The sequence below is a fragment of the Mixophyes fleayi genome, chromosome 5 (genome assembly GCF_038048845.1).
Source record: "Mixophyes fleayi isolate aMixFle1 chromosome 5, aMixFle1.hap1, whole genome shotgun sequence".
NCBI lineage: Eukaryota > Metazoa > Chordata > Amphibia > Anura > Limnodynastidae > Mixophyes > Mixophyes fleayi.
In genome coordinates, this window is record NC_134406.1 from 215,031,481 (window position 1) to 215,058,960 (window position 27,480).

The 27,480-nt window shown below is 38.4% G+C and overlaps 1 protein-coding gene across 1 annotated transcript; it reads left to right on the top strand.

Annotated features, from left to right (window-relative positions):
* The first annotated feature begins 23,254 nt into the window (after positions 1 to 23,254).
* On the top strand, positions 23,255 to 25,618 carry LOC142159515 (general transcription factor II-I repeat domain-containing protein 2A-like). The gene is made up of 2 exons (XM_075214410.1): positions 23,255 to 23,275; positions 24,071 to 25,618. The coding sequence occupies exons 1-2, from the start codon at positions 23,255 to 23,257 to the stop codon at positions 25,616 to 25,618; spliced, it is 1,569 nt and encodes a 522-aa protein (XP_075070511.1).
* Positions 25,619 to 27,480: the final 1,862 nt, after the last annotated feature.

Here is a 27,480-nt window from a genome sequence, read left to right on the forward strand (position 1 = left end):
CTTGCTGCTTTATGCCCTTTGGCAGAACTCTAAGGGCCCCTGTGAAAATCAAGGCTAACAGAAATACCATAAAGATTTTGCATTGTGCCTCTGCCATTTTGCAATTCACAAATAAGGCCCATTGTGTTTGACTGCAATCTTGAGGAGGGAATGAGGGGTTAAAATATATGAAATCTTTAAAATATCCACATTTGTAATTGTAACCATGAATTTTATCTTAAAATATTTAACAGGAAGCATATAATACAGAGTTTAATGTGTTGGCATGAACTTTAATTATTAAGGGAAATGTAGTAATGTTTAATAAATTGAGGCATGTCAGCTTTAATACAGAAAAGAGGTTTACATTGATCTGTTTAGATAACTGAATGAATTGGTGCTATGATTTTTGTGACATAATCACTTCATTTCTAACATTTACTAAATAGATATATGACTTATATTAAGAATTTGGAGAAAATTAGTTCAAATACCGTCAGCTCTATTGTATCCACCACATATGTAACATACCGTATGTTCATGTATGTAACCACAACAGTTTACCTGCATTTAAAATATAGTATATTTTTCAAACACAACCTTAAGTAAAAAATAAAAAACAGCGATTGTTTAGTATATTCTTGGAAAATAACAAACTATTTTTATCTGTCATTCGAACACTACAGAGAATAGAAAATGCAGTACTAGAAATTAAGCTGAAATTAAATAAATGTCTGGGCACCTTAACACAAACATGATGGCACCCTTTGTGTCCCCAAGGTACATCCTAAAAACACATTGTCAGCCAACTTTTTATATTATTAATTATATTCATAGCAAAATGATACAGGTGACTGAACTATTGCTAACATGCTATACTAATATCATCATTATTTTCCTTATGTCATACCGTCCAATATCCATTATGGTGGGAAGACCATCAAATTGCTCATGTACCAAATATGGTGTATATCATATCATGAAGTTTGTAGTTTTTTTGTAATGTGGACATGGTTGGGTGGGGACTGGAAGACAATTGTTTTGGGGGGATTTTGATCTGATTTTGCTTTTGAAAGTGTTGTGGTCTGCTAACACTGCAGCCAGACATTTGTTGCACTTAGTGCTAGGCTCTTTATGGAAAATGCATGAAACTTGCAATTGTAGCAAAACTGCAAAACAATAATTATCTATACAGCTACATTTTAGTTAAGGGTGACAGTGAAACATTTTCCAACCAACCCTGCATCTCTCATGGTTAGGTATTGTCAAGCAAACTTTTAATTTGATGGAGCAGGCTGCTGGCTATGAGAGCTTTCCAGAACAGCCAAGCTTTCTTTACAACTTGCTGAGAGACAGTATAGGACCACAAGAGGTGTAAGTAATCTATTTGGCCCTGCACTATGTCACTGTCAGAATTCTAGGGTCAACATTGTGTCACCTATAGAATTTAGGTGGGTGTTGTTCCTACTTTGTAAAGCCAACAGGGAACTATGGTCTATATTGTAAAGCCACCACAGATTTGAAAGTCTTCATTGTATAGTAGTCTCAAGAAGATGGTTACACTGTAAAGTTGTCTCTAGTATAGACTATGTTTATCATAGTGGTCACTAGAATGCTGTCAGTATTTTATATTGGTCAATTGGATGTTTTCTGTATTTTATGCTCTCTGAATTGAATAGTGGCCACCAGAATGTTCTCCTAATGAATAGCAGTAATTAGAATACTCTCTGTATTGCGAACTGTGATACAAGATATATCTGTATTGTATAGAGGTCACTTGAAAGCACTTTCAATTGTATAGTTGTCACTATAAATTTCTCTGCATTGTGTAATAGTCTCCAGAAGTGATTAATTTCCTCCCAATCTTCATTTCCTCCCAATCTTCCAATCCCTGTCACCTTCAACACCCTCCGTTGTTCACCTCTCCTCTCCTCTCATCCTCCCTTATTGCCACTGACTTTTCCAAGTTTTTCACTTGTATCATTGCCTCCATCAAACATGAAATCTACATCTACCATCTCTCTTCTTCTGCTTTCCCTACCACTCCACCCTCCTCTCTCTGGGGCTAACTGTAACGCATTTACCTGTCACTCGCTCCAGTGCTGCTCCGTCGTCCCGATCCCGGCACTTCTGGGTGGCGAGTCACATGATCCACCTGTTGGGGCAGGTATTTTGAAAATTCTCTAATTATTTAGATTCTGCAGTGACAAATTGCCTGTGTCAGTGCAACATAGTTGCTGAGCGCCTGATTCCTGTATTCTCTGTGTGCCCTTCTCCCTGTGAGTGAGTACTGCTGCTGCATCTCTTGTGTACCATTACTTGGCTTGTCTGACTATGTTTGCTGGATCTCCTGTGTACCGAATTTGGTTGGCTGACTACGCATTACTGGATCACCTGTGTAACGAACTTGGCTTGGCTAACTACGCATTGCTGGATCACCTGTGTACCAAAATTTGGCTCGTCTGACTACGCATTGTCTGACTACCCATGTACCTCTCTGTCTAATTCATTGTACTAGACCCCTGCCACCCTGTTATTCTGTGTGCATCTATACACCTGAATCCTCCATTATCATTACCTCTGTTCTATCTTCTGGGAATATCATCGCTTGAGGCCTGTGTTTCATCCTGAGACTATCCAGGGGGCCGAGACCTGTGAGTTCCTGGCAGCAAAGTCCATCTTGCCTTGCGGCGGTTCTTGGTGAACACCGGGGAACTCGTTAGACTCCATACCCCTGGTCTGCTGGTGCCAATTAGGATTAGCACAGGTCTTTTACCTGCAGATCGTAACATTAACACCTCTTGTACTGCTTCCTCTCCACTATGGGTGATGAAGTTCATTCTCATCTACTATCCTCACCCCCCCCCCCAAACCTGCCCTCTAGATCTTTTTTTTTTAAAGTAGATCTTAAACACTCTGACCTCCTTTGCTCCTTCTTCCCCACTGCCTGCTCCAAAATTGATAATCTCTTCAATTTATCCCTCTCAATGGCATCTTACCCTCATTCTTCAAACATGCTCTTATCTCACCCATTCTCAAAAAAGCAATCTTGACCCTACCTCTCTGTCTAACTACTGCTTCATCTCTCTCCTCCTCTTTGTCTTTGTCTATTGGCCAAATCCTGGGGCCATTTCTCCCTGCTTATCCACCTGGACATCTCTGTGGCCCTTGACACCATGGATCACCCTGTCCAATAGGACAGGGTGATCTATGGTGTCAAGGACAATAGCACTCAGTTCCCACCATTGGTCTTTCTGACACTGTCCTCTTGTAGTTCACCTCCTACATATTTAACAGCTCTTTCTATGTTACTACCTATGGTTCCTCCCTCTCCATCCACCCAACATCTCCAAACTCATCTTTACACATACTCCTTCCTCTCAGGTCAGCCAATGACTGTCGGCTCACCTCCCCTCTGATATTATTGTTTTACTCTTACATTCAGGATTTATCCCGAGCTGCCTGCCACCACTGAAAATATCTCCCTTGCTCTATAAGACTGTGCTCTAGCCTGCAAACTTCAAATTATCCTTATTGAAAATCCATCTAATTACTAAAAGCCTACCATTCAACTGTTTAACCATTCCTTTATGAAGTACATCCTCTTTCATCCTCCATCTCACCCACTCTTACTTCAACCCCACTTTTCTGATTTCTAGATCCCTTTACATTGACTCCATCTATGTGTCAACCATTTGTCTGCCCTTTTATCTTTAGATTGTAAACTCTCATGAGCAGGGCCCTCTTGAAAATTTTTGAAGCATTATCAGAATTATAACTGTGGTCATTTGAGTAAAGCCAATTATACATCTTCTATGTCTGGTAAATGCCACTTTAAAAGATGCAGTAAACTTTTGAAAAAAATATCTCATACTTTTTCATTGGTACAAATTATTACCTTTTTACATGAATTCACGTGAGTTCAAGTCAGAAGTGAGTATTTTGTCAGTCACATATAGCTTGAGTCGCAGTCAGCGGGCCCAAAAATTGTTAGAGAAGTACATTGTATTTTTACTTACATTATCCAATATTTGAATCATTCGTATGTGTCCTTCCCATTCTATTTAATGCATCCACTTGCCTTTATTATATTCATTTTCATTAATGCCTTCACTCAGCAGAATATCAGCTTATCCCACCAATTAATATCCGATTTCAGTGTTCATCCACTTGTTCTTTAATTAATAGTAGGCCTTCTGGTCTTTTCTACTATTCTCTACTGTTCTGCTCATTTTAATCTTTAATAATTTATTCTGCTTAACACATTCTTTAACTCATTTGCTTTGGACATATGTAAATATGGAAAAGTACACTTGGGTCTAATAATTTATTAGAAGAGTCATTTAAATTGACAGGATGCTTGTATGCTGGAGTCCAGCACCTCTCATTTTGTGTTACATTGTCTTTCATCTGTAGTCTTCTATACTTAATAATTAGTCCCATTTAGGTAGCTATTTGGTGTGATTTTTTTGTGAAACAATTAATTTAACTCATTTGTTTTGTACTTCTGGTTTTTATATCTGCAGGGCTGGTGCAAGGTTTCACAGCACCCTAGGCAAAATGTCAGCCTACTGACCCTGCTCGCCCCAAAACCATCTTCTCAGTCGCTCACACTTGACTTTTGAAAATATGTGAATACAATTTCTGCAATTACTGTTTAGGAACATTAAAGGATTTGTAGAGAGGGATTTCCTTGCCATGCCACCAGAGTGGCCATGACCATCACTTATGGGGAGATGCCATAATTTTATACAGTGCTAGGCTTCTCTACAACCCCATCCTATCACCATCAAATACACAGGCAATGCTGTGTGCCCTACTGTTAGGTGCACGCAGTTCACCCTTCACAAGAAGAGCAAAGTGAAGGGTGACCCCAGGAAGAGGAAGAGGACCCCAAACTGTCATCTTCCTCTGTCCAAGACAATGTCCTGACTGAGTGGAACAATCACCCAAAATCAGACCTGCCCCACCAGAACCAGAACAGTTGACAGACTCACCTGTTCTCACCTACCTGTTCTTGAAGCTTTCCCTATCAGCATCTGCTGGTGTCTTAAACTCAGTTGCTGCTTGTCTGGATACTGGGATGTTGTTGACCTGTTTGAAAAAAGGATAGGTACATGAAATATGGAAAGTTTACCAATAAGTGAACCCTCTGAGCCTCCCTCCCCAAAATCAACAGCATCCAAGTTTGATAATTAGGGCTGCCTCCATGCAACCAGCCCCAACCTTAAATTTATATCATTCCCATTTAATAAATAGGCCTACTTCACAATCCAAACCTGACATTAAATTAATAGAATTTCCATTTAATAATAACCTTATTTCCATCCAATGAGCCACAACATTAAATTAATAGATTTCACATTTAATAAATTGACCTACTTCCATCACAAACAGTCCTGACCTTTAATAAGTAGTATTCACATTTAATAAATATCCCTCCTTCTCTACAAACTCTGCCCCACATTTAATTAATAGCCCCCAAATCATTCCAGCACTATAAATGTATAGTCCCACATTAAAAAGGGCACCACCATGGCAACACTTTTATATTAAATACCCCCAAATAAATAGCCCTCACTCACAATCTAACAGTTTCCACCTACCAATAAATGATTAACCCCTTGCAATGTTGAAAAACATAATACCTAATTTATCATTGTTTTTACCATTAAGTAGCAATGTAATGTATATTTGCATACAGTTTTAAGAGTACTTAAATAAAATATCAGAAACACTCACTAAGGCATTAAAAATTGAAGAAATACAAAACTTGTTTTATAACATGTAATTGTATTTTGTTTTGAGTAGCATTACCCTACTATTAAATGAATAGCCCTGGCCTCCATTCCTCAACATTAATAGCACTCCCTCTCTCCTCTCTAACACTTACCTTCTTCCATGTGAATGTCAGCAGGGAAGAGTATCCACAATATTCTGATTCTGCAGCCCACCATAGATTATCTTTGTCTCATCTGGGGGGCGGAGCAAATTGGTTGGCAGTGGTGGATCTTATCGGCTCGTGGGAGTGCTGCTGAGTCTCCTAGACTTAGATATGACATACCAGCGCATACCACCCCACTTCGAGCACTGTTTTACATAAGGTCAACAATGTTTATCACTGCAAAAATCTGGCAAGTCCTCTCTATTACAGAAATGGCCTGAACTCATCTTTCTGACCTGGGAGTCTACTGCAAAGCACATCCATGTAACATACAGATGGGGTGATAAAACAGGTGCACATATAACTGTAGTAAAAGATGCTCTCAGCACAATTATTAATGTACTCGCTCAGAGCAGCTTTCTCAGAGTGTTCTGTATTAACTATTTCCTAGCCCAACATCTCCGACAGGGGTGTTTGAGGAGCCCAAGTGCTTTCAGCACAGGGCTGTTTTTTCCTTTGGGAGGACATTATTTTACAGGACCAAATCTGCTGAACAGTCATTACATATTTAATAGCCATGCTGCGGCTCCCTTTCCACAGTGTGACCATTCCATGAAGTTTGTCGCACTTACCACAAGTAGCCCATACTATAAGCCCTTTTGATTGGATAACTTTTTTTGGGTTGGGGGGGCACACCAGTGTTTACAAAAAAGACTTAAACTTTATTTTACACACTGCAAAGGTCCATGCTGCTCCAAGGATAGACAAATATGCCTCCTGGTTGCATTCACTTCTAAGTAGAGAGCAGTTATGTGAACACACCTTTCCTGTACCCAGCCTAAGCTTGCACACCCATTTCCTCCCTTTTTCCGCCTCCCTAAGCATAAGGAGGCGCAAGCCAGGGATACACAAAAAGCCTAATATGGGCACAGGGATTTCTCATGCACTGTCTGAAAATATGGATTTTACTCTTAAAAACTGACCAAATCTAAATGAGGCCCTAGATTTGATTACTTTTACAACTTGCAAGCCTGGCACCTATATTCCATCCATATCTGTCTTTCTTAAATACTATCGTCTCTAAAGATAAATACTTAATTAGATGATTATTAAAATGTGATGAACTTCAGATATGATAACTATAGCTTTCATGTGACCTTGTCTGTAGAGGAAGACAATGGGAAAAGGTGTCCTATGCCATAGCTGCAGCTTTTTCCAACAACAATTTCAAGCCTTACACTAAAGTTAAAAAACACTGGTAGGTTAAAATCAGTAAACACAGAGCACAACACAACCGTCACTTTTTTATTTTATGTTTTAGATTTTGCTAGCAAGATCAGAACATAAGGAACCTATTGTAAGAGTTGCAATACAGGTAACATAATAGTAAAATAGTTCAAACACTATTTACATATGAGTAATTCTGCAAAATTATAGATCCAAACATTAACAACATCCTGCATAGTATATGTAAACAAATACAGATTGGGCCAGCACATTCCGATAAGTAGTAGTAAACCAGATTGGTGGGGGATAAACCGCGCTTCCCTTCCATAATGCTACCTAGTGTGGGAATACTCAGTGTAAAGGGTGGGTCTTTTCCCCTAATGGTGATATAGTAAAGAAGCTGTACTCCCTGGCGCATCTACATGCGCCAGGGAATACTGTTTCTTTACAGCACATTCAGATACATATTATAAAATCATAGTAGCCAGAACCATTCTCAATTATCAAAGCTGAAACAGGAGAATGACAGCATATAGGCACGTGCCTGGGACTCAAAAAGAGTGCAAACCTTAAAGCAAGTGTTTAGATATACATGAAAGGGTCATTCTATGTAATTCATTGTCTTATTTACTCACAAAAGTTGCAGGCATCTTTGCAACATTTTAATATATCCATTCAATTTGTATATCGGGATATGTGCTTTTGTTTGAATACTGCAAAGGCAATGATTACAAAACAAATTCTAATTCACAATGTATTGCTTATTTGAAGTAGTTACTGGAGGCTTTCCTTATGTCATATTGCCAAAGACAGCAGAAATGGAGCAAATCCTGCCAGTCATCAGCAATTAACTTTACTATGATGAACACTTTGTTCAATGTAAGCACAGTTCTGCTTAACATTCAAACAGCAGGAAGACGGTTTCCTCTTAGATAAGGTAATGTTTCTAGAGATGCCCTCAAGCTGATAGAAGTATATATTTTGTTGGCATTACTTTGTAGAACACCTGACATTACAGATGTCTGAGTGTGTTTTGAATTTTATAAGATACAGCTTCAACAGGTTTTGCATTACTGTGGATAAGTGAATAACCAAAGAAAATAAAATATTTTGAAACCTAACTTTAGATCCCTCAGGGACTCTTTCAGGCAATATCACGGATACAGTACCAGCAGGGGAAAAAATGAGCCAAATATGATTGCATTAGACAAACCAATTGCTGACTTGCTTGACTATGTGCGTAATCTGCAAGCAGTTGGCATTGCATACAAAAAACACATTTTCCTGCTTATAATTCAATAACAAATTATCTCTGTCCAATTACATAGCTCTGACAATTATCATGTATAGACAAGAACTATAGCAGTACACAGTTCTACAATTTCAACCAGAATAAATATAATGTATTGTAAAAAGCCTTTATGTGCTCAGTCTGCAATTTTGACACTAAAACAAAATCAATGGCTTAAAAAAAAAAAAAGAAGAAGAATCACAGCGCCTGGACTAAATGTCTTCATTAAAAGTTTATACTCTTGTGATCATGTCAGTTCAGGGTATTAAATATAATACAATAATCCAGTATTTCTCAGAGAGTTTCTAGGAAAATACAATGGTTGAAAAAGAGTAAGGGGCCTGTTTATTAAGCCATAAACCATGTGGATATGGCTTTTTCTTCATGGTTGAGGCATTTTGAAGTAATAATTCTATCTAACAAAAGCCTAACACAGGAGATGTCATAGATATCTTCTGCATTAGGCTAAATATTGCAATAAACCGCAGTCCCCATTATTTTCAATGAGGACTGCAGTCTGGGCAAATTTAACAAGCTCCAAAAAACCGAGCCTTTCAGAGCTTGACCCCGATGGCTATCTTCATCTAAGGATTATGTTAGCCATTCTACTCTATTGGGAGAACATGCACAGTAAAGACATCGGGTCAGAACCCGGTAGGAGAGTCATCGCCAGGGCAGCATCCTATCGGAAGCGCTGTTCCGGGATGATTGTTAATAAATGGCCCTGAAATACCTTATCATTGCGATAAAGATTGATACTTAACAGGAGGGGAGAGGAAATGCACCCATTAGTAAACAGGTCACTGCATTGGATTTTGAGACTTGTATACGACATAAAACTAATAGGTCTTGCATGTTTTAAGTCAGCTTTAAATGTATAAATGGATAAAAGACCAAGCTGATGAAGGAAGCTCTCAAAAAAACCAGATGACCTATATTTGTTCTTACAATGTATATAACATAAGGGTAAATAACCTCAAAATTGCCACATTTTTTATGTTTAATAATATAACTTTACTGTAAAAATAAGGTGTAAATCTATGACTTTTGTAATTTGTATACAATTAAACTAAAATGTTTTGTTATTTACAATTTCAAAGCCCAGCACTGATTTTGTTGATGATGCCTGGTAATTGATCAAACCCTATTGTTTCTGGGTAATATCTCCAAACTTGTGTTCATTGCCAGGCAGTGAGCAGGTATATTGTGACTGAAAATACTGTTTCTCTTTACATCCCCAGGTAATGCAATCCAATGTAATTGATGCAAATTATATGAATAAATAATATATAGATAAATATTACAACATTTATTGCATTTTTACAAATATCATTTAAAATAAACTGCCTTCTGTGTGACTGCACACTGTATTTGTAATCAATTACACATAATAATTGCAATGGTATATATTTTATAAAGTTATTCATTGATTACATCCAGTGACTGACTAAATCTGCCCATACATAGGCAGTTCCTGTAAAGATTTCCAGCATAGAATGACAGGATCTCTGCACAGTTTGGTCACTCAGATGTTTATCTGGATTGCTATTATTTTGGGCTCACACACATCAATTTGAAGCCAGTGTGGCTTGAGATAAACAAACTGGTTATTACTGCATTAATGGGAAGTATAACAATGGCACAAAGGGCATTGTGAAAGAGAATGGTACAAATCACAGTGTCTGTTTCATGTGACAGAGGACAAATCACTTTATTAGCTTAACTGAGTAGGGAAAATGTGCCTCTTCTGTCTACAGGACTGTATACATTTGTGTGTTAAATAGTATTTACTTTTGTAATAATTTAGTGGACGTTTGATTTCACGGCAATGTATCATTTATACTTGTTTCTAAGATCCTTGGAATGTTCTTTAAAATACATATTTAGCCTTTTAGTGAAGATATGAAGCCACTGTAGTGTGGAATGGTCAAATATCTATCGACTTTTGTGAATCTGAATTAACCCAAAGAAATAAGGAAGTCAAATATATGCAGCATGCCTGTAAACTGTTCACTCTGGATCCATAGACATTTAACTCATTAACAAATGCAAACGAAATGTGCATTTTTAAAAACAAACAAAAACACATGTAAATGAGGTGTATGCGCGTCTTATTAACAAGTGACATTAAATGAAATATTTTTATGTGCGTGTCTTCTCTGTTAGACCCATATTCATTAACAGACGTAACGTCAGATGTGTTGTTTGAATGTTAACCTCGTTGAATTTTAACATTCTTTTTAATTTGGAACAGTGAATAGTTTTTAAAGTTCAAATTTTGCAGTTTACGTTCGTCATTTGAGATTTTTCGAGGTTTGCTTTTAAAAACAATTAAAATTTATAAATTTAAGTTTAAACATGGTTTAACAAGCTCGAACATGGTCAAAAATTGCGTTCTCAATTTTCTCTATACTGAATCTAAAATTATGGCAGATTTTCTCAGTTTTTGACCAATTTAACAAACCAGATTGAGAAGCTTTTTGAGGCCAGCTTTTTGAATCCTTTTCCTGTAATATACAAGTAATGATGTAATTTGCTTTAGATATCCTCTGCTTCTCTCTGGGCATCAGGAAAGACCCTGATCTCTCTAAATCCGTTCTCAAATCTGTAATGCCAGACGATCTTTGCTGCTACTTTAAGGGATTCCCAAGTCAGGGAAAACCTGAATCAGTAAGCCAGGATACCAAACCAGGAAACTCATAGTACGAAAAGAATCTCAAGGGTTCATTGGGTTGCCAGACTGAGTGACCTGACAACTCAGCATACAACGGGGATAGGCTTATAATACACATGTACAAGTCCACACTGATAAAATACAAATTTTGTTAACAAAGCTTAAAATGTTTTAATCTTCAAACAATAAGCAACTTTATTATTACTGCAGACTACTCATCAGCATTGATTTTCACAGTACGGAATATGGGTTAAAATAATAACATAAAGTATAAAGTAAAGTATAATACTATTAACAAAATTGTTAATAGCTTGTGTCATATTTGTTGTGCACAGGATTATCATGCTTTTCATAAAACATATCTCCTCCACAACTATTACGTTGCTACAGTTATGGTGGTAAATATGCCGAGCTTGTAAAAAAAATCTGTTTGATTTAACATAATGATACAAATGGATGTGATATGTTAAATACACACAAAATTGGGTATATGACCTTCACTTTGAGTACATATATAGTGGCTGCCAGAAATAGGGAACAGGTGTGGATGAGGGGGAGTTCCAACCCTCCAAAATACTAGATAGCAAGAAATGTTTCATAAGGCACCTAATAATATGCCTCTACATACTGTAAGAAAATGATTTAGTAGTGTAGTTGTATATATAGCGGTTCCCTAGATGTAAACAATAAATGGAGTTTTATCAAGTCCAAGTATGTAACAGCTGCATATAAGAATACATTCTAAATAGACACTACGTATTATTATAAAAGGCTTTTAATTTTAAAGAAGTACTCCTCAAAAATCACAGTAGAAATGGTCATACAACAGTTCTGGCCAAAAGATCAATGCATAAAACATCCAATGCATAAGAACATAAGTTTTTTGTTATGTCAACTCATCTGGTTGAATCTGTAATTTGTTCTGATTATACAGATATAAAGGAAGGACTTATGCCCTTATAGAAAACTTGCCAGTGCCAAATCTATGTTGCTTGCCAATTGGGTGTGTTGTTTTTTGGTCTGGCCAGAACCATTTATGCTTTGTGTACGCCAATAAGCTGAAAACATTTACACCTACTCTCACAGCGCAGAGGAACTCTTTACATTTACCTATAATATTAGGGATAGAGGTTCCCTATTTTCCTCTGGCAGCTTTACTTGCAATAGAAGTGCTGTACTATATTCTATCTCTAAATGTAACTGGATAGATTCATTGGGAGAGAATCTATACCTGAGACAATAAGTCTCGCAGGGGGATTGGTAAGGGACTTATGAATTTTGAAAATATGATATATTATTGGTAATCTGGGATTCTTAATTACCAAGAAGCTTAGTTCTGACTTAAGGATCCCTTCTCCTGAGGTATCTCCAAGTAGTTCTTCTAGACTTTTCTGATAGTGGGTAGTGGGATTTTCTGAAAGATGTTCATAGGTGGCAATATCGCAGTATAGTTATTACTCCGGCTCTGTTACGTATTTATCAGTGTCTAGATTAGTGATCCCACCCTATTTGTTGGCTGGTGTGATGACTATATTTTTGTTATTTTCAGGATCTTTGATCGCTCTTCTTTCTGCCTGAGATGTGCTGCAATGGGCAGAGCAATTTTGTATCTTAATCTTCTTCATATCCTCTTCCACTAATTTTTGAAAAGTGGTAATGAAGACCCCCTTCACAAGTGTGGGATAAAAAGTTGATTTATTTCTAAACTCAGTGTGAATGAATATGAATATGAATCTGTGTTGGTGTTCTTCACTTGTTCTAGTTGTTGGTGCTTTTTCCATGAGAGGTGTATCTTTGGAATTGTTCAAAAATATTTTTTTAGGGCTATTTTTCAAATAAACATGTGCAGGTCTATATACAGTGTGTCTCCAATTTGTTTATAGTTTTTTCATTGGTGAATTTCAACCCTTTTCCTAAGTTACTATTTTGTACCAAAGAAAGTTGTGTGCTACAAAGGTTGAAAATCCCTTTATCTAGCTCTTTTATCCTCTTAATTTTGGTTTGGTCGTTACATTTCCTCCCTCCTATACTCTGTGAGTTTTTGTCTTTTCTTTTTACGGGACTTTTGTGGGCTCTGGTATTGGGAACTGTTGGCAGATTGTATTGTGCGTAGTGGAACTGTTGACTCCCTGATCAATTCTAAAAAAAGGGGGTAGATTTTTATTGGGATCCAAGTCCCAGGGGGTGTGAACAATATATAAATTTCTCTGAGCTCTTTTTATTATATCTAGGTAGTTTTGTTGGCTATTGGTGATCTCTAAGAAGGCCGCTTCTCTCATCTTCTTGTATTCATCCCTCACTAATTCCATATATATCTCTTTTTGGGTGTGTTAAAACTACGTGTAGTCCTTATATTCCTTGGATCTAGGAATTTATATACCCTCTTTGTACCTCCATATGCAGTATCCTCTTTATAATGGTGATTTGTAATATGTACCTCTCCTCTGGTTCAGTTTGAATTTATGTTCCTCTCTTCTAGGTGTCCTATTCTCCTTAAAGTTTCTAATACTCCTTCTAGTCAACTGAGTATTGCAGAGATATATATTTTTATATAAAATGTAACAGATAAGGTAATTAAAGATAAAGATTAAGTAAGTTAATAGAAATAGATAAAACTTTACATATACATGCAAGCAATGTATATTATAAATTACAGGCAGAATACATATAAGGTAGATGATAGACGATAAGGTTATATAGACAGAAATTGCAGGAATATATAAAAGTTAGTGCAGGGAATACCTTAAATTGTAATGTGATGTCCAATAAATGTCCCAAGCTTCCAGGTGTGTGTAGATGTATGGTCAAACAGGCTTGTTCTTCCTGGGTCAGGAGTTTATGAAGCCTGAACCAGCATGCACTGTTTCAGGTGGGGGTGATGACCTTCACCAACCCCCCTCACAACAGCACACTCAACGGTGAGTCACTGCTGTGTGCTTAGCTGTACTTCCTGTCAGGCCCATGCTTCTTTGTTTGATATTAACTTCCTGCCAAACCTCATGTTGGAGACAATTTCTTTGTTAGGTTTCTTTGTTATTCTGTTTGTTTAATATTCTCTGGCTACCAGCCAGTTCATATAAATCTGTGCATGAGTTCGGCATGTGCAGACAGCAGTTACCATTAAGGGTGGCTCAAGCTCCGGCCACCGCTATTGCATCATCGCAGGCACACCAGTGACAATATTGGTTTTCGTTCACAGTGGGTTTCTCTAAAATTTACACATGCAACTATCATTTTAGGCCACTTTACTTAAAAATATACAGAGCATTGGACTAAAGAACTTGTCAGTACAAACTAATGCAAATTTATATTAATACTTCACATTTTCAATCTAAAATGATTGCATTCTTAAATATCTGCTACTCTGTCTGTCTCTTTATACTTCTATGTTTAATACTTTTTAATTTACTCCTGTTATGATGTAGGCATTCAGACAACATTTTACAACTGTTTTATGATTTGGACAAAGCTTTAATATAACATTCTGTACTGTGGATATTGCTTTTCATTTAGTATGCCAGGAAATGTTGCCTTCTTTGTTATTTTGCTGAAATGGGCCACAGTATATAGTTTATAGCATGCAAACTAAATATCCACTGAAGTCAATTTTGTGCATATCTGTGTATATAAATTTTCATTTTAAATTAGTCTTGAAGTATATATGACTTCAACTAACATTTTCTATTTCTCCAGGAACCCAGCAGCCTGTCACAACATGTTGTTTTCATAATATTACTTCTTAATTATAGTCATATTTTCAATAAAAGTGTAAATCAGCATTTTATTTTTAAACAAACTAAAAAGATAGAGATAAAGGAAAGATGACACACTGTAGATAGTATTTTGTGTCTGTACTCTACAACATATTAAAAAAAATACAAATATATATCAGAAAAAGAATGTACAGTTGCTCTGATTTTTATGGCAAGATGATCATATTCCTAATGCAAAAAAGGCTACTGTGCTTTTGCTGGAACTACTGATTCAGGGCCCTGAGTTAAGAGTGGCCAGGTGGTGAGAAGGAGGCATGGCAATGCTGGTTCACCCTCCAGTGCCTGTTCTCATGTGAGTAAAGGGACGGGCCTCTACTGAGCATACGCAGGTACGATGCTCACGTAATTAAGCCAGAAATTACTCAGGGGCTAAAGCAGAGTGTGGCCATTGCCTGTTTGCTCAGCATAAAATCCTAAATTTACACTGTCTATGCCAACAAAAAAAAGCCTATGCGCATGTGCAGATTTTCTCACATCTGACATTTATGCCTCTTTACAATTACAATAGGCAGACCAACACGGAGATGCATTTAAGTCTGTCAGTAACCATATATCTTGTGGCTGCAAGAGAACAGGTGTGAATACATGCTGAAGGTGATGATGAGCGGCACCATTATCTTGTAGCTTCTTGATTTATGATTGCGGATTCACCTTTTCAGCTTATAGCACGTCCTTTATTGCTTATGGCTGCATTACTGGATTTAGCGGCCATTTGTGTGACATTTTGGTCTTTCTGGTCAGACCACTACAGCATTGGAGTTCTATACATTTTTTTTGTTTGTTTTTTTTATACAAAAAGGGAATATGTGTCATGTTAGCAAAATAAATGTCAACAAACATTTCTGCTTGGGACATTTAAATTATAATTATTCTTAAGATCAGTACTCTGAAAACATACTACTCTGTGTTGAAGTTTATTTACTATATTTTTTTACTCGGATGTTTTGTGCTTTGGAAATAAAACATGCCAGGACCGCTACCAGTAATACTTTATATAATCTTTTTCTCTGATATAATAGACATGTAATTCTTATCATTTTCTTTTGCAAATCTGTCGCATGTGTTTTTTGAAGATATACCTATTTTATTGTTTTTAAATGTTTAGCTAACATTAAGCAATTTCTTTTAATAACGTCATCATTATTTATTAGTAATGTTTTGATCCATTTCTGATTCCTGTTTTTCTGACATATAGCACATTGCTTCTCAGCTGGTGTTTTGTGTTGTCCAAGGACATCAAAGATGGTGCCTTCTTCACCAGCAGCAACAGTGACAAAGTTCAAGGGCCTGATTCATTAAGGAAATTTAAGCAAAAGTTGCATTGGAGGTGGAGGTGCATTTAAAATGTGATGGCAGATTTATATTTGGGGTAGGGCATGTCCTAGATCAACTTTAAATTTCAGTGTACAAATAAACTTTCAAGTATTTGTCTGTTACATGAAAAAACAGACAGTATTTTCCTTACGTGCAAAATAATAAACTAATTTGCACCCCTTGCATTGTAACATGGTTTTGTCCAGAAAACTTGAGTAAGAAAACTTACTAAATTTTTTGCTTAAATTTCCTTAATAAATAAGGCCCCATGTGTCTACAGGTCACATGAAAGCCTATTTGATATGCCAGACACAGATGTGATATGTTGGTTTTGGCTCCCATTAAATGGAAACTCTATAGCTTGTGCAGACTAACCTTGAGATAAATTATTTGCTTGCTGTATTACATTATTGTGTGTCTGGCTCATTCAAGACCACAGTAGCTGTGGAGGAGGAATACCCCCAAACTGCTTTTATTTGGGTACTATGGAAATTCCTGTTACACATCAAGCAGTTTATTAACGTGTCATTGCAATTCTACAACATTGCTCAATTTCTGCATGCCATGGGGGCAGTAGATAGTACTCATGTAGCCCTGGTTTCACAGGGAAGAAATTGTTAATTTTTTTCAGAATCAGTAAAATTTTCATTCATTGATTCTCCAGGGAGTGCCCATGAACTCTTCATTATGAGGCAATAAGTAATATGGCAGCGATTTTCAAATAGGCAAGGTGAACAGGCATAGCTGCTGTGTAACAATGTTTCATTTTTAATTAGTGAACATGCCTTGGTAATGTAAATATTAATTGATACAGAACACTATAGTTGCTACAATGCTCCTTATATTTTAATCTCATTTTCCCAATACTGATAACCTTTTTAGAATCATGATTTGAGTTGTTTAAAACCCTGCCCACCATTGTAATCCAATAACCCCAACAACCTTATCTGCATCTCTCCTTTTTCCTCTCTCCCTCTAGCCTGTGCTCTCTAGAATTCCAGGTCAGTAACAAACTGGCTTGCATACATTGGGCCTGAGTCATTAAGGAGAGCAAAGTATAAAAAAGTAGTAACTTTGCGCCTGGGTAAAACCATGTTGCATTGGAGGGGAGGTAAATTTAAAATGTGGGGACAGATTTATATTTGGGGTAGGGCATGTCCTAAATGAACTTTAAAATTCAGTGTAAAAATAAAGCTATCAAGTATTTGTGTGCTAGATGAGAAAACAGCTGGTATTTAACTTATGTGCAAAATAATATACTAATTTGCACCACTTGTATTGTAACATGGTTTGTCCCAGAGAACATTTACTCTTTTTTTTGCCCTATTTTCCTTATTGAATCAGGCCCATTATCTTTATACTCTAGCTTCATCAAGCTGCTTGTCATCACTGAAACCTGGCTATCCCTTGACGACACTACCTCTCTCACTGCTCTCTCTTTCAGGGGTTTGTCCTTTTCCACACACTTAGACCTGGGGGACAGCAAGGTGGAGGCATTGGAATCCTTTTTTCCACCTGCTACACTTTCTGATTTAATCCCCTCTCTTTCTCCTCTTTTGAGGTCCATTCTATCTGCCTCTCAATTCAATGATCATTTTGCCACCTGGCTCCTTTACATTCTCTCCAGTGACCTTCCCTCCCTCATCATGAGGGATTTTAAAATCTATATAGATAATCCCTCTGACATTGCTGCTTTCAAACTTCTCGATCTCTCCTCCTCCCTTGATCTCGCCTAATGTAGATCATATCCATACCACAGCAGTGTCCACTCGCTTAATCTATTAATTTAACAAGTATTTACTGTCTATGACATCAAAAATTTACCTTTCCCTCTCTACCAACAATCTCTTCTCTCTTAGCACCTGCCCACCTCTCTTACCTTCCCCTTCCTTTAAAGTTACTACCACTTTTTCTTTCTCCCATGTCTCACTCCTCTGCCTCATCACCATCCTTTTTTTTCCCTTGAACAGGCTGTATTTTCCTACATTCAAACCCTTACCACTACCCTTGACTCTGTCACCATGGCTATCACTATCAGCCATTGTCGGTCCCTCAACCTCACCTTAACCTTGGCACTCCAAACTTACTCTCTATATATTCAGAACAGCTCTGGAGAAAGTCACATGCTTATGCTGACTTCCATCACTTCAAGTACATTCTCTCACCTTATAATTTTGCAATATCACTCTAAACAGTCCTACTTCAAGTCTCTCAATTCCTCACAAGTGTCCATTGACCAACTCTCCTTTTGCAAATTCTTCAATCTCTAGCTATCTGTAATACTGGCTTCTCCTGATTTTCCTCTTCCCTTACAACTGTTACTTTTCAGTCTCTACACATGACTCCACTTCCCCCCTCTTCTGCTACTTGTTGGAGTTCCCCAAGAAACTGCTCTTTGCTCCCTGTCTTCTTCCTCTACACCTCTTCCCTTGGTGACCTCATCAACTCCTTTGGCCCCCAGTACCAACTGTATGCTATGTGTTGGTCTGCCTAATCTATCTTTTCCCTCTTGACCTCTCCCCTTCTCTTATGTCTTCTCTCTTCTGCTGTCATTTGCCCATCTCATCTTGGATGTACTAAAACTTTCTTAAATTCAAGATTTCTCAGACTGGAATAATCGTCTTCACCCTGCCAAGGCTCCTCACCTCTCACCACTATCTTTCTGCTGATAACACTACCCTCTTCTCTGTACCTCAAGTCTGCTATCTAGGGGTCATCCTTTACTCCTCCCTCTCCTCCAAACCTCACATTCAGTCCCTCGTCAATTTCTGCTGCTGCTACTTTAGAATATATCCAAGATCCAGACATGGAAGCTGCCAAAACTCTTGTTCACTCCCTTGTAATTTCTTGCTTTGATTACTGTAACCTCCTCCTCTTGGGCTAGCTAACTCTCACCTTGCCCCTCTTCAACCCATATTCGATGTTACTGCCTTACCTTATATATCTCTCCTGACGCTTTTTCTCTGCTATCCCTTTCTGCAAGTCACTATACATGCATCAAGATGTCTACCGAAAATAAATAAACTCTTCATCTTCACCTACAAAGCTCTCAACCAAATAAACCTATAACTCCAACCTCATCTTTACCCACACGCTTCAGCTTTGTTTTCTTAAGAAATTGTTGGATATTACTATCACTCTCAGTCACTGTCCCATAAATAAATTGATTTTATATTTTGTTTTTGCCCCAAAATGTATTATGTAAGGAGATATGAATTGTTGCTGTCTGTGTATTGTGCACAACTGTAAATTTTATGTATGGAGCTGTGGACAATTCATCGTACCTTATAAATAAAAGACAATAATAATAATCATAATAATAATCATAATAATAATAATAATAATAATAGTATTCCTTTAAAAATATATTGTAGAATTTACCCCCCTCTAAAGCTATTTATGTCTCAGACTTTACAGTGTCTGTAGTAATAAACTATGGAACAACACATATTTATTTAAATTTTTTTAACAAAATGAGCTTGTTCTACTTTTTGGAGACAGCCACAGCTTTTCACTCCTATTTTAAATTCAGCCACACACTAGCATATTGCATACAATTACGCACATGCCTCTATCAGGTCAGTCATTGAATGATTGGTTTTTCCATATCCGATTATCATTCCGATGACCAGTCTGAAGGAGCCCTCATGTATGTACTGGATATTGTGTGCGATATTATTGGTCTTCATCACAATTAAGAATGGAGATGCATTTTAAGGAGGAGGTGGAGACTGATAGAAAGAAACCTGAAGATCATGATCTATAACCTTCCCCCATGGAAGAAAGCCAGAGCTTTCAAGATTACAGTATTCAATAATATTTTTCTAACTATTATTTTTATATTTTTCTAACTAAAATCTAATAATTGAGTTCCTGATCCAATTAATTGAAGAAGTCCAGCAGACTGTCTTCAACATTTTTATTATGTGATAAAAAAGAAAAAGTGCAATTTCTTTTCTTTTCATTGGAACATTGAACATTTTCATATAGGGTTTATTTTAGATTGAGCCCGAGTACTGTGGACTGTTGAAGAAGATGCTGTTATTGAAGCTGTTGTTCCCTTAGGCTCACTAGGGTCATATGGAGGCCAGGCCTTCGGGCCATGGGAACCATCTGGTTGAGGATTGCCACTTGTGGTTTGACAACCTCCCTTCTTGATGTTTCCTGACACTCATAATAGCACACCTGCTGGCCCTATATCTTCTGGAGAGTTTGATCGATTGCTGACAGCAGTTCTTTGCTTTCTCTAACGTCTTGTAGTCCCTTCAGGAGGCAAACATATAGTGAAAGGTAATACCAGCAGGTCGAGAAGAGGAATTGTCTCATCCTCCTACTCCTTCAGCTGCTCTCCTGTGCAGGGTAGTTACTTTTTATCTTTGAAAATGAGAGAAAAAGACATTAACTTTTATTAGGCTAATTATTTTTAGTTATCTTGTTAATGCTTAACAAGCTAAATCAAATGTAAACAAGCTACTTTTTGTAATTGAAAATTAATTTTAGACATTTAAAAAAATATGAAGACATGATAATAAATAATGAAAGGAATAACCACCATTACAATGATTTATTTCAATATGAAAAAATTGTAACAGTATGGAAAACTATTTTTTGTTGTAAATAATACACTTATAAGACCCCCTATCTCTCTCTTTCCCCCCCTCTCCCTCCACAGTGGCGCGCAAAGGGGGGGTTTCTAGGTCTCCAGAAACCCCTCAGCTAAAGAAGTGCCCCTGTACTATTCAGCAGCAGCTTCTTTGACAGCGCCGCAGGCATGCGCAGCTACATTTGCTTTTTTTCTTTTTTTCTTTTGGGGGGGTTGGGGAACCCCCCCCTTAAAAATCCTGTGTGCGTCCCTGCTCCCATTATTTTTTGACAGTTTAAAATTAAATCTTGATAACAAAGATAATTGCCAGTCAGACTGACACTATTACACTGGGATATCACCATCGCCATCCAGTTTCCCTACCTCCTTAACTTCCTTGATGTCTATGCAGGCAACACACCCTGCTTGGTAGATAACAGGTCTCCATGAAGAGCCAGTGAAGGGATTTGCAGCATGGTCAAGGCTGAGTAATTGTATCTATAGGTGTATGGGAGCTGCTAAGATAAGAGGTGTCCTTTCTCTTTACAGAATATTGAAAAGGAAAGAACAAAGCACTACACCTACTTTAGTAAATGTGATAATGCTAGAACATAAATGTCCAAATGAGGTTGAGATGTGATTTAAATGACAGTGCTCATGTGCAGGAAAGGTTGAGAGATAACGAGTGTTGCATTTGCAGATTAACCTTTATATGATCACATTAAAGTTACAATACAATAACAATGTTGACATTTCATATGTATAAGGAATGGCACACAGTAATTCAGCAATCATAAACTATCCATCATAACTTAACACAAATTGATCGTTTATCAGGAGGTACATAAAGGGAATGGAAGTTACAGCAATCTGGTTTCTAGTTTCCATTGTGTGGCAGGTGATCTGCATCACACTGATCAGTAACGTCCGGGAGGTAGTTAATTGGTGCTCAATAGGGTAATTGCTGTGCAGCTTGAAAAGTGTGACAGCATATGTGTTTGAGGCTATAGAAATAGGTTTTCCAAATTAGCGATTATTAGAGAAGATATTCCCCTAGGGCACTTGGCATGAATGGTGCCTAATTGGTTGTTTCCTAACCAAGCTAATAGTAGGGACAAATCTGTCAGTAACAAATAGTATTCAAATAATGTTCAGATTCTGGGTGTTCATTAAAGTAATTGTATCATTCAGTAGTAAACTTGTTCAAGTAGAACAGTTATAGAAATAGTCTTGCTATTTGCAGAGTGGTGCCTTGGATAAGGTGTGGTAAAAGAGGTAGATCCATCTTGCCACTACATTTCGCATAGATCGAAGTGGAGACAAATGGGTGAGGCAAATGCCAGATAGGAATAGGTTGCAGTAGTCAAGACGGGAGATGATGAGAAAAGGGACAAAAGTTTGTCCAGCATCTTTGATAAGAAAAAGGTGTATGAATAATGGAAGGATGGTGTAAGGATAAGCTCTGTTATGAACATGTTGACATTCAGACAGTGTTAAGACATTCATATGTAAATGACAGAGAGAGACAAAAGTTGTTCCACAATTACTGTTGACATAGTTGTGGCCAAGTCTGCAGGTTTGATACTATGTGGGTTTCAGGCAAATTATTTGCTTGTATAAAACAAATGAATAAAGAGAATTTGGGCTTGTCTTAAAAACATTTAATGGAGAATATAGGTAAAAAATAAAATGTATTGAGCAGTGAGTCTGACCCAGAACAAAACACAACTGTTATAATACCGTAATTTTGTTTTATGGTGAACCTTTCCATTTTATTCGGACAGGAAACCCTTTGACAAGCAATAGTTTCTGAGAGGTGTATGATAAGCCACCAAATCAACGTCACCATCATTTTGTTTTTATAGCACCACCAAATATGTAGTGCTTTAGAGAGAATTTTTGTCATTCACCTCAGTTCCTGTCCCATTGGAGCTTGCAGTTTATATTCCCTAATACAGTGGTTCCCAAACTTTTGTAGTTCACGGCAGCCTTAGAGTCTCCATAATTTTTTCAAGGCACCTCTCCAAATTAATTACAGAAAAGTCCCGTTTTATAAGTAGTTGGGGCAAAAAACGTAATAAGTATTTAGGTCAGGACTGAAATACTTATTTAGTTGTATGCAAAAATAATACACATAAATCCAAGGGAAAAGAATATTTTTATATATTTTTTTCAATTATATTTCTGTCAAAGAATAATTTACACACTGTGCCATTCTTCATCTCCACACACTCTGTGCCCTCCTTCATCCACACACTCTATGGCAGACCTGGGCAAACTCCGGCCCACGGGCCACATACGGCCCGCCAGCCTTCCGAATCCGGCCCGCCGGGTCTGCCCAGGAGATTTAATTAATTTTGCTGCCAGCCACAGGTTCTGGAAGGGATACGGAGCTGGTCGGCGATGCGCGTCCCTTCCAGAGCATCAGATCATGCCGGGGCCGGATACAGCGTAGGGAGGAAGTGCGCACTGTCCATACACCTCTCCCGCCGCATTCACAGCAGCGCCGCGGAGGAGAGCACAGAAGAGTATGGAAGAAGACAGTAAAAAGGTAAGTATTACCGTTACAGACAACATCATGCCGGGTGCAGCAGGGCTGAGGGGCAACACGGCACGATGCGGATCACCACAGGACAGCGGGCATCATGCCGCGCTGCCCCTCAGCCCTGCTGTGCCCGGCATGATGTTGATTAAAGATGGACAGATGGACGGATAGAGCTCTGGTATAGTGGGGTAATATCTAGGTGGGGGTTCCAGTCACTGTGTTTATTGATGGTGGTACTGTGGGTCACTGTTTTTATTGATATTGGTACTGTGGGTCACTGTTTTTATTGATGGCTGTGCTGTGGGTCACTGTTTTTATTGATGGAGGTGCTAGTAACTTGTTCTCTTCTGTTTTTTATCTCTTCCCAGTAAGTTCTCCTGCCACTGCCATACTGCCAGCTGTCTCGTCCTCTGCTCCTGACCTTCAGACACTCTGCTTAAATCTGCCTAAACGTGAGTGATACCACCTATCATAGGGGATACTAATTTGCTGCCCATTTTGCCGGCACTGCAGTTACTATTGTGCTTCTCTTTGTTTGTTTACATCGCCAGCTGCTCCTGCCCCCCAAAAATGTCGTCTCACATAAAAAAAAGGAAAGTTGATTCTGAATGCCGTGTTTTCAACAAGACATGGACTGCTAAATATTTATTTACGGAAGTCAAAGGCTTAGTTTGTGGCACAGTTGTCGCTGTGTTGAAAGATTATAATCTGAATCGCCACTATGTGACCAAACATGAGGATAAATATAGGAACTTGTCTGACCAAGAGTGAGCAAAGGAGTCGGAGATTTTGCTATCCAAGCTGCAAACTCAACGAACACTTTTTACAAAACTTAGCACATCCAGAGATACAGCTACCAAAGCAAGTTATCTCATATCTCATAAAATAACTAAACGAAGTAAACCGTTTTCTGACGGAGAGTTTATTAAAGAGTGTTTGGTGGGCTCTGCTGAGCTAATATGTTCAGAGAAAAAGGATGCATTTGAGAACATCCCTCTGTCCCGGCGTACTGTGACGAGAAGGGTTGAGGACATTGCAGGAAATTTGGAGTTTCAGCTGAAGAACAGAGCGGTTACATTTTCCTTTTTTACCCTGGCTCTGGATGAGAGCTGCGATGTACGAGGCACTGCCCAGCTACTTATCTTCTTACGTGGGATCACTGCAGACTTCAAAATAACGGAGGAACTGGCAGCCATGCAGTCAATGAAAGGGACAACAACAGGGATTGATTTCCTAGCAGAAGTAAATGCCTGTCTAGACAAGTTGGGACTGAAATGGGACAAACTTGTAGGTGTGACAACAGATGGTTGTCCAAATCTGACGGGGAGAAATGTTGGACTTTTGAAGAGAATGCAGGATAAAGTTACCGAAATTAACCCTGAGCAGAAATTGACATTTTTGCATTGTATTATACATCAGGAAATGTTGTGTAGGTCAGTATTAAAAATGAACCATGTTGTTGATGTTGTAACTAAAACCGTTAACTTCATCAGAGCAAGAGCACTGAATCACAGACAGTTTGTTGCACTATTGGAGGAAAATGAGTCTGAACATTGTGATATCAGCTACCACACAAATGTCAGGTGGCTGAGCCTGGGAAAAGTCCTGAAAGTTTTCTGGGACCTGAGAGAGGAGATCTGGCAGTTCTGTGAGAACAAGGGAAATGACATCCCTCAGCTTTCAGATGCAGACTGGCTGGCAGACCTTAGTTTTGCTGTAGACGTGACTTCTCAGATGAATGACCTGAATGTCAAACTGCAATGCAAGGGCCTTTTTGTGCATGAAATGTACAGTGCAGTGAAGGCTTTCATGAAAAAGTTGCAGCTTCTATCAAACCAAATGGGGGACAATATTCTCACTCACATGCCAACACTGAAGGAAGCCAAACCATCAGCTGATCACCTCCACAGGTACTCATCCATGTTAGAAGCACTGCATGCTGAGTTTTCATTGCGATTTCAAGACTTCAAAAGACTTGAGAGTGAAATGGACATGGTTTCTTCTCCCTTCAGCTGCAATGTGGATAATGCACCCAGTGATGTTCAGATGGAACTCATTGACTTGCAGTCTGACACACTTCTGGCAGCGCACTTTAGGTCTGTCCCATTGCTTGAGTTTTACTCATCACTCAAAGAGGAGAACTTTCCACACATGTGGAGACATGCTCTGAAAATTCTAGTCCTCTTTGGATCTACCTACATATGTGAACAGACATTCTCAGTGATGAAGTTCAACAAATCCAGACACAGATCCTGTATCACTGATGACCACCTCTCAGCTGTCCTTCGCATAGCCACCTCAGATATTCCGCCAGATTTCAGTGCACTTGTTCAGCCCAAGACAGACTAGATTTCTCCCACTGAACAGGTAAATGATTCTTATATATAATTTGCTGCATTTTATGATGGGCCCTTTATAATGGCCTTTTATAAATTTGGTTCGGCCCTCGAACACAGATCTGATTTTCCATGTGGCCCCCGAAAGAAATTAATTGCCCACCCCTGCTCTATGGCCCCTGGATCCACACACTCTGTGGCCCCTGCATCCACTCGCTCTGCCCCCTCTGCATCCACTCACTCTGCCCCCTCTGCATCCTCCCTCTGCTCCCTCCTTCATTCTTGTGCCCCTCCATTGCTGTTTCCTATCACCATTCCCCTCTGATTTTTACTTACCATAATTAACCTTCTTTCTTCTATTTCTTTTGTCTTTTCTTCTGTCTTAACAATTCAGCGGTGCTTGGGACCCAGCATCTTCTCTCCTGCCGTTTGTCACTGAATGTCGAGCGTGACGTCATCACGCCCGACATTCATTGAGCAGCGAGGAGGGAGGAGGATGCTGGGTCCCGGGCGCCGCCAGATTGGTAAGTTTTTTGTTTTTATTTCTCTTCCTGGCCACGGCACCCTGTCACCCTGTGACAGCGCCGCGGCACCCCTGGGAGCCATGGTGCACACTTTGGGAACCTAGGCCCTAATACAAACTCACACAGACACACAAACACAAACACAGGTTGATTTTTTAGAAGCTAATTGACTTGAATTTTCAGTCAGCAGCCAATTAACCTACCATTATGCATTTTGAGTGTGGGAGGAAACCAGAGCACCCAGAGGAAACCAATGCACACACGAGGGGAAATTCAAACGCCACAGAGATAAGGCCCTGGTCAAGTATAAACTCATGACCCCAGCGCTGTGAGGCAGAAATGCTACCACACTGCTCAAAACGCTTATTTGCTTGGTAGGACAGATATGAATTAACAGCTAACCCAAATCACGCAGACTTTTGGATCAATTTTCAAATTATAACCATTTGTGTAATTGTCTGTTTACGCAATAGGCATATATAAAAATGATAGGTGTGACCAAGGTTGACAGTTTTGAGGTGGAAGGCACACTCCCATTATAATGGGTTTTTTTGGTTTTTTTTTTACATTTTTCCAGTTCACTTGAATTTCACTTATAAAAGGCAAAATGGATCATTATAGTGCCACTTATGCTTAGTTATTTCCTCAGATGCTAATACAAAGGAAATTTAAAGGATTGGAGACTCCTATCCAGCTTCAAATTAAATAGTGGACAGCATGGTGGCTTAGTGGTTAACACTTCTGCCTCACAGCACTGGGATCATGAGTTCAATTCTCGACCATGGCCTTAACTGTGTGGCATTTTTATGATCTCCCCGTGTTTGTGTGGGTTTCCTCCAGGTGCTCCGGTTTCCTCCCACACTCCAAAAACATACATGCAGGTTAATTGGCTGCTATCAAATTGACCCTAGTCTCTCTCTATGTCCGTCTGTGTGTGTTAGGAAATTTAGACTGTAAGCTCCAATGGGGCAGGGACTGATGTGAAAGAGTTCTCTGTACAGCACTGCGGAATTAGTGGCGCTATATAAATAAATGGTGATGATGATGATGATGATAGTGGGACAGACCTTCTGTTATAGAGAACTGTAGAACTGCTATTCTGGCACAATGATGCTAATTTTGTATTGATATACTTGTACTGAGCATAGTAAGTTACATAATTTGTTAGACTTACCACAAGAAGTTATACTACATATAAACCAAGTATTTTGTTAAAATAGTTTATTTTTCAATTTGGGTCGGTGGTGATTTATTCATAATCTGGACATTAACAGTAATATTCAATGAATAGTAATATTCAAATTAACTAATGTTTAATTGTGAATTATAATGCACAAAGTCAAAAAATGCT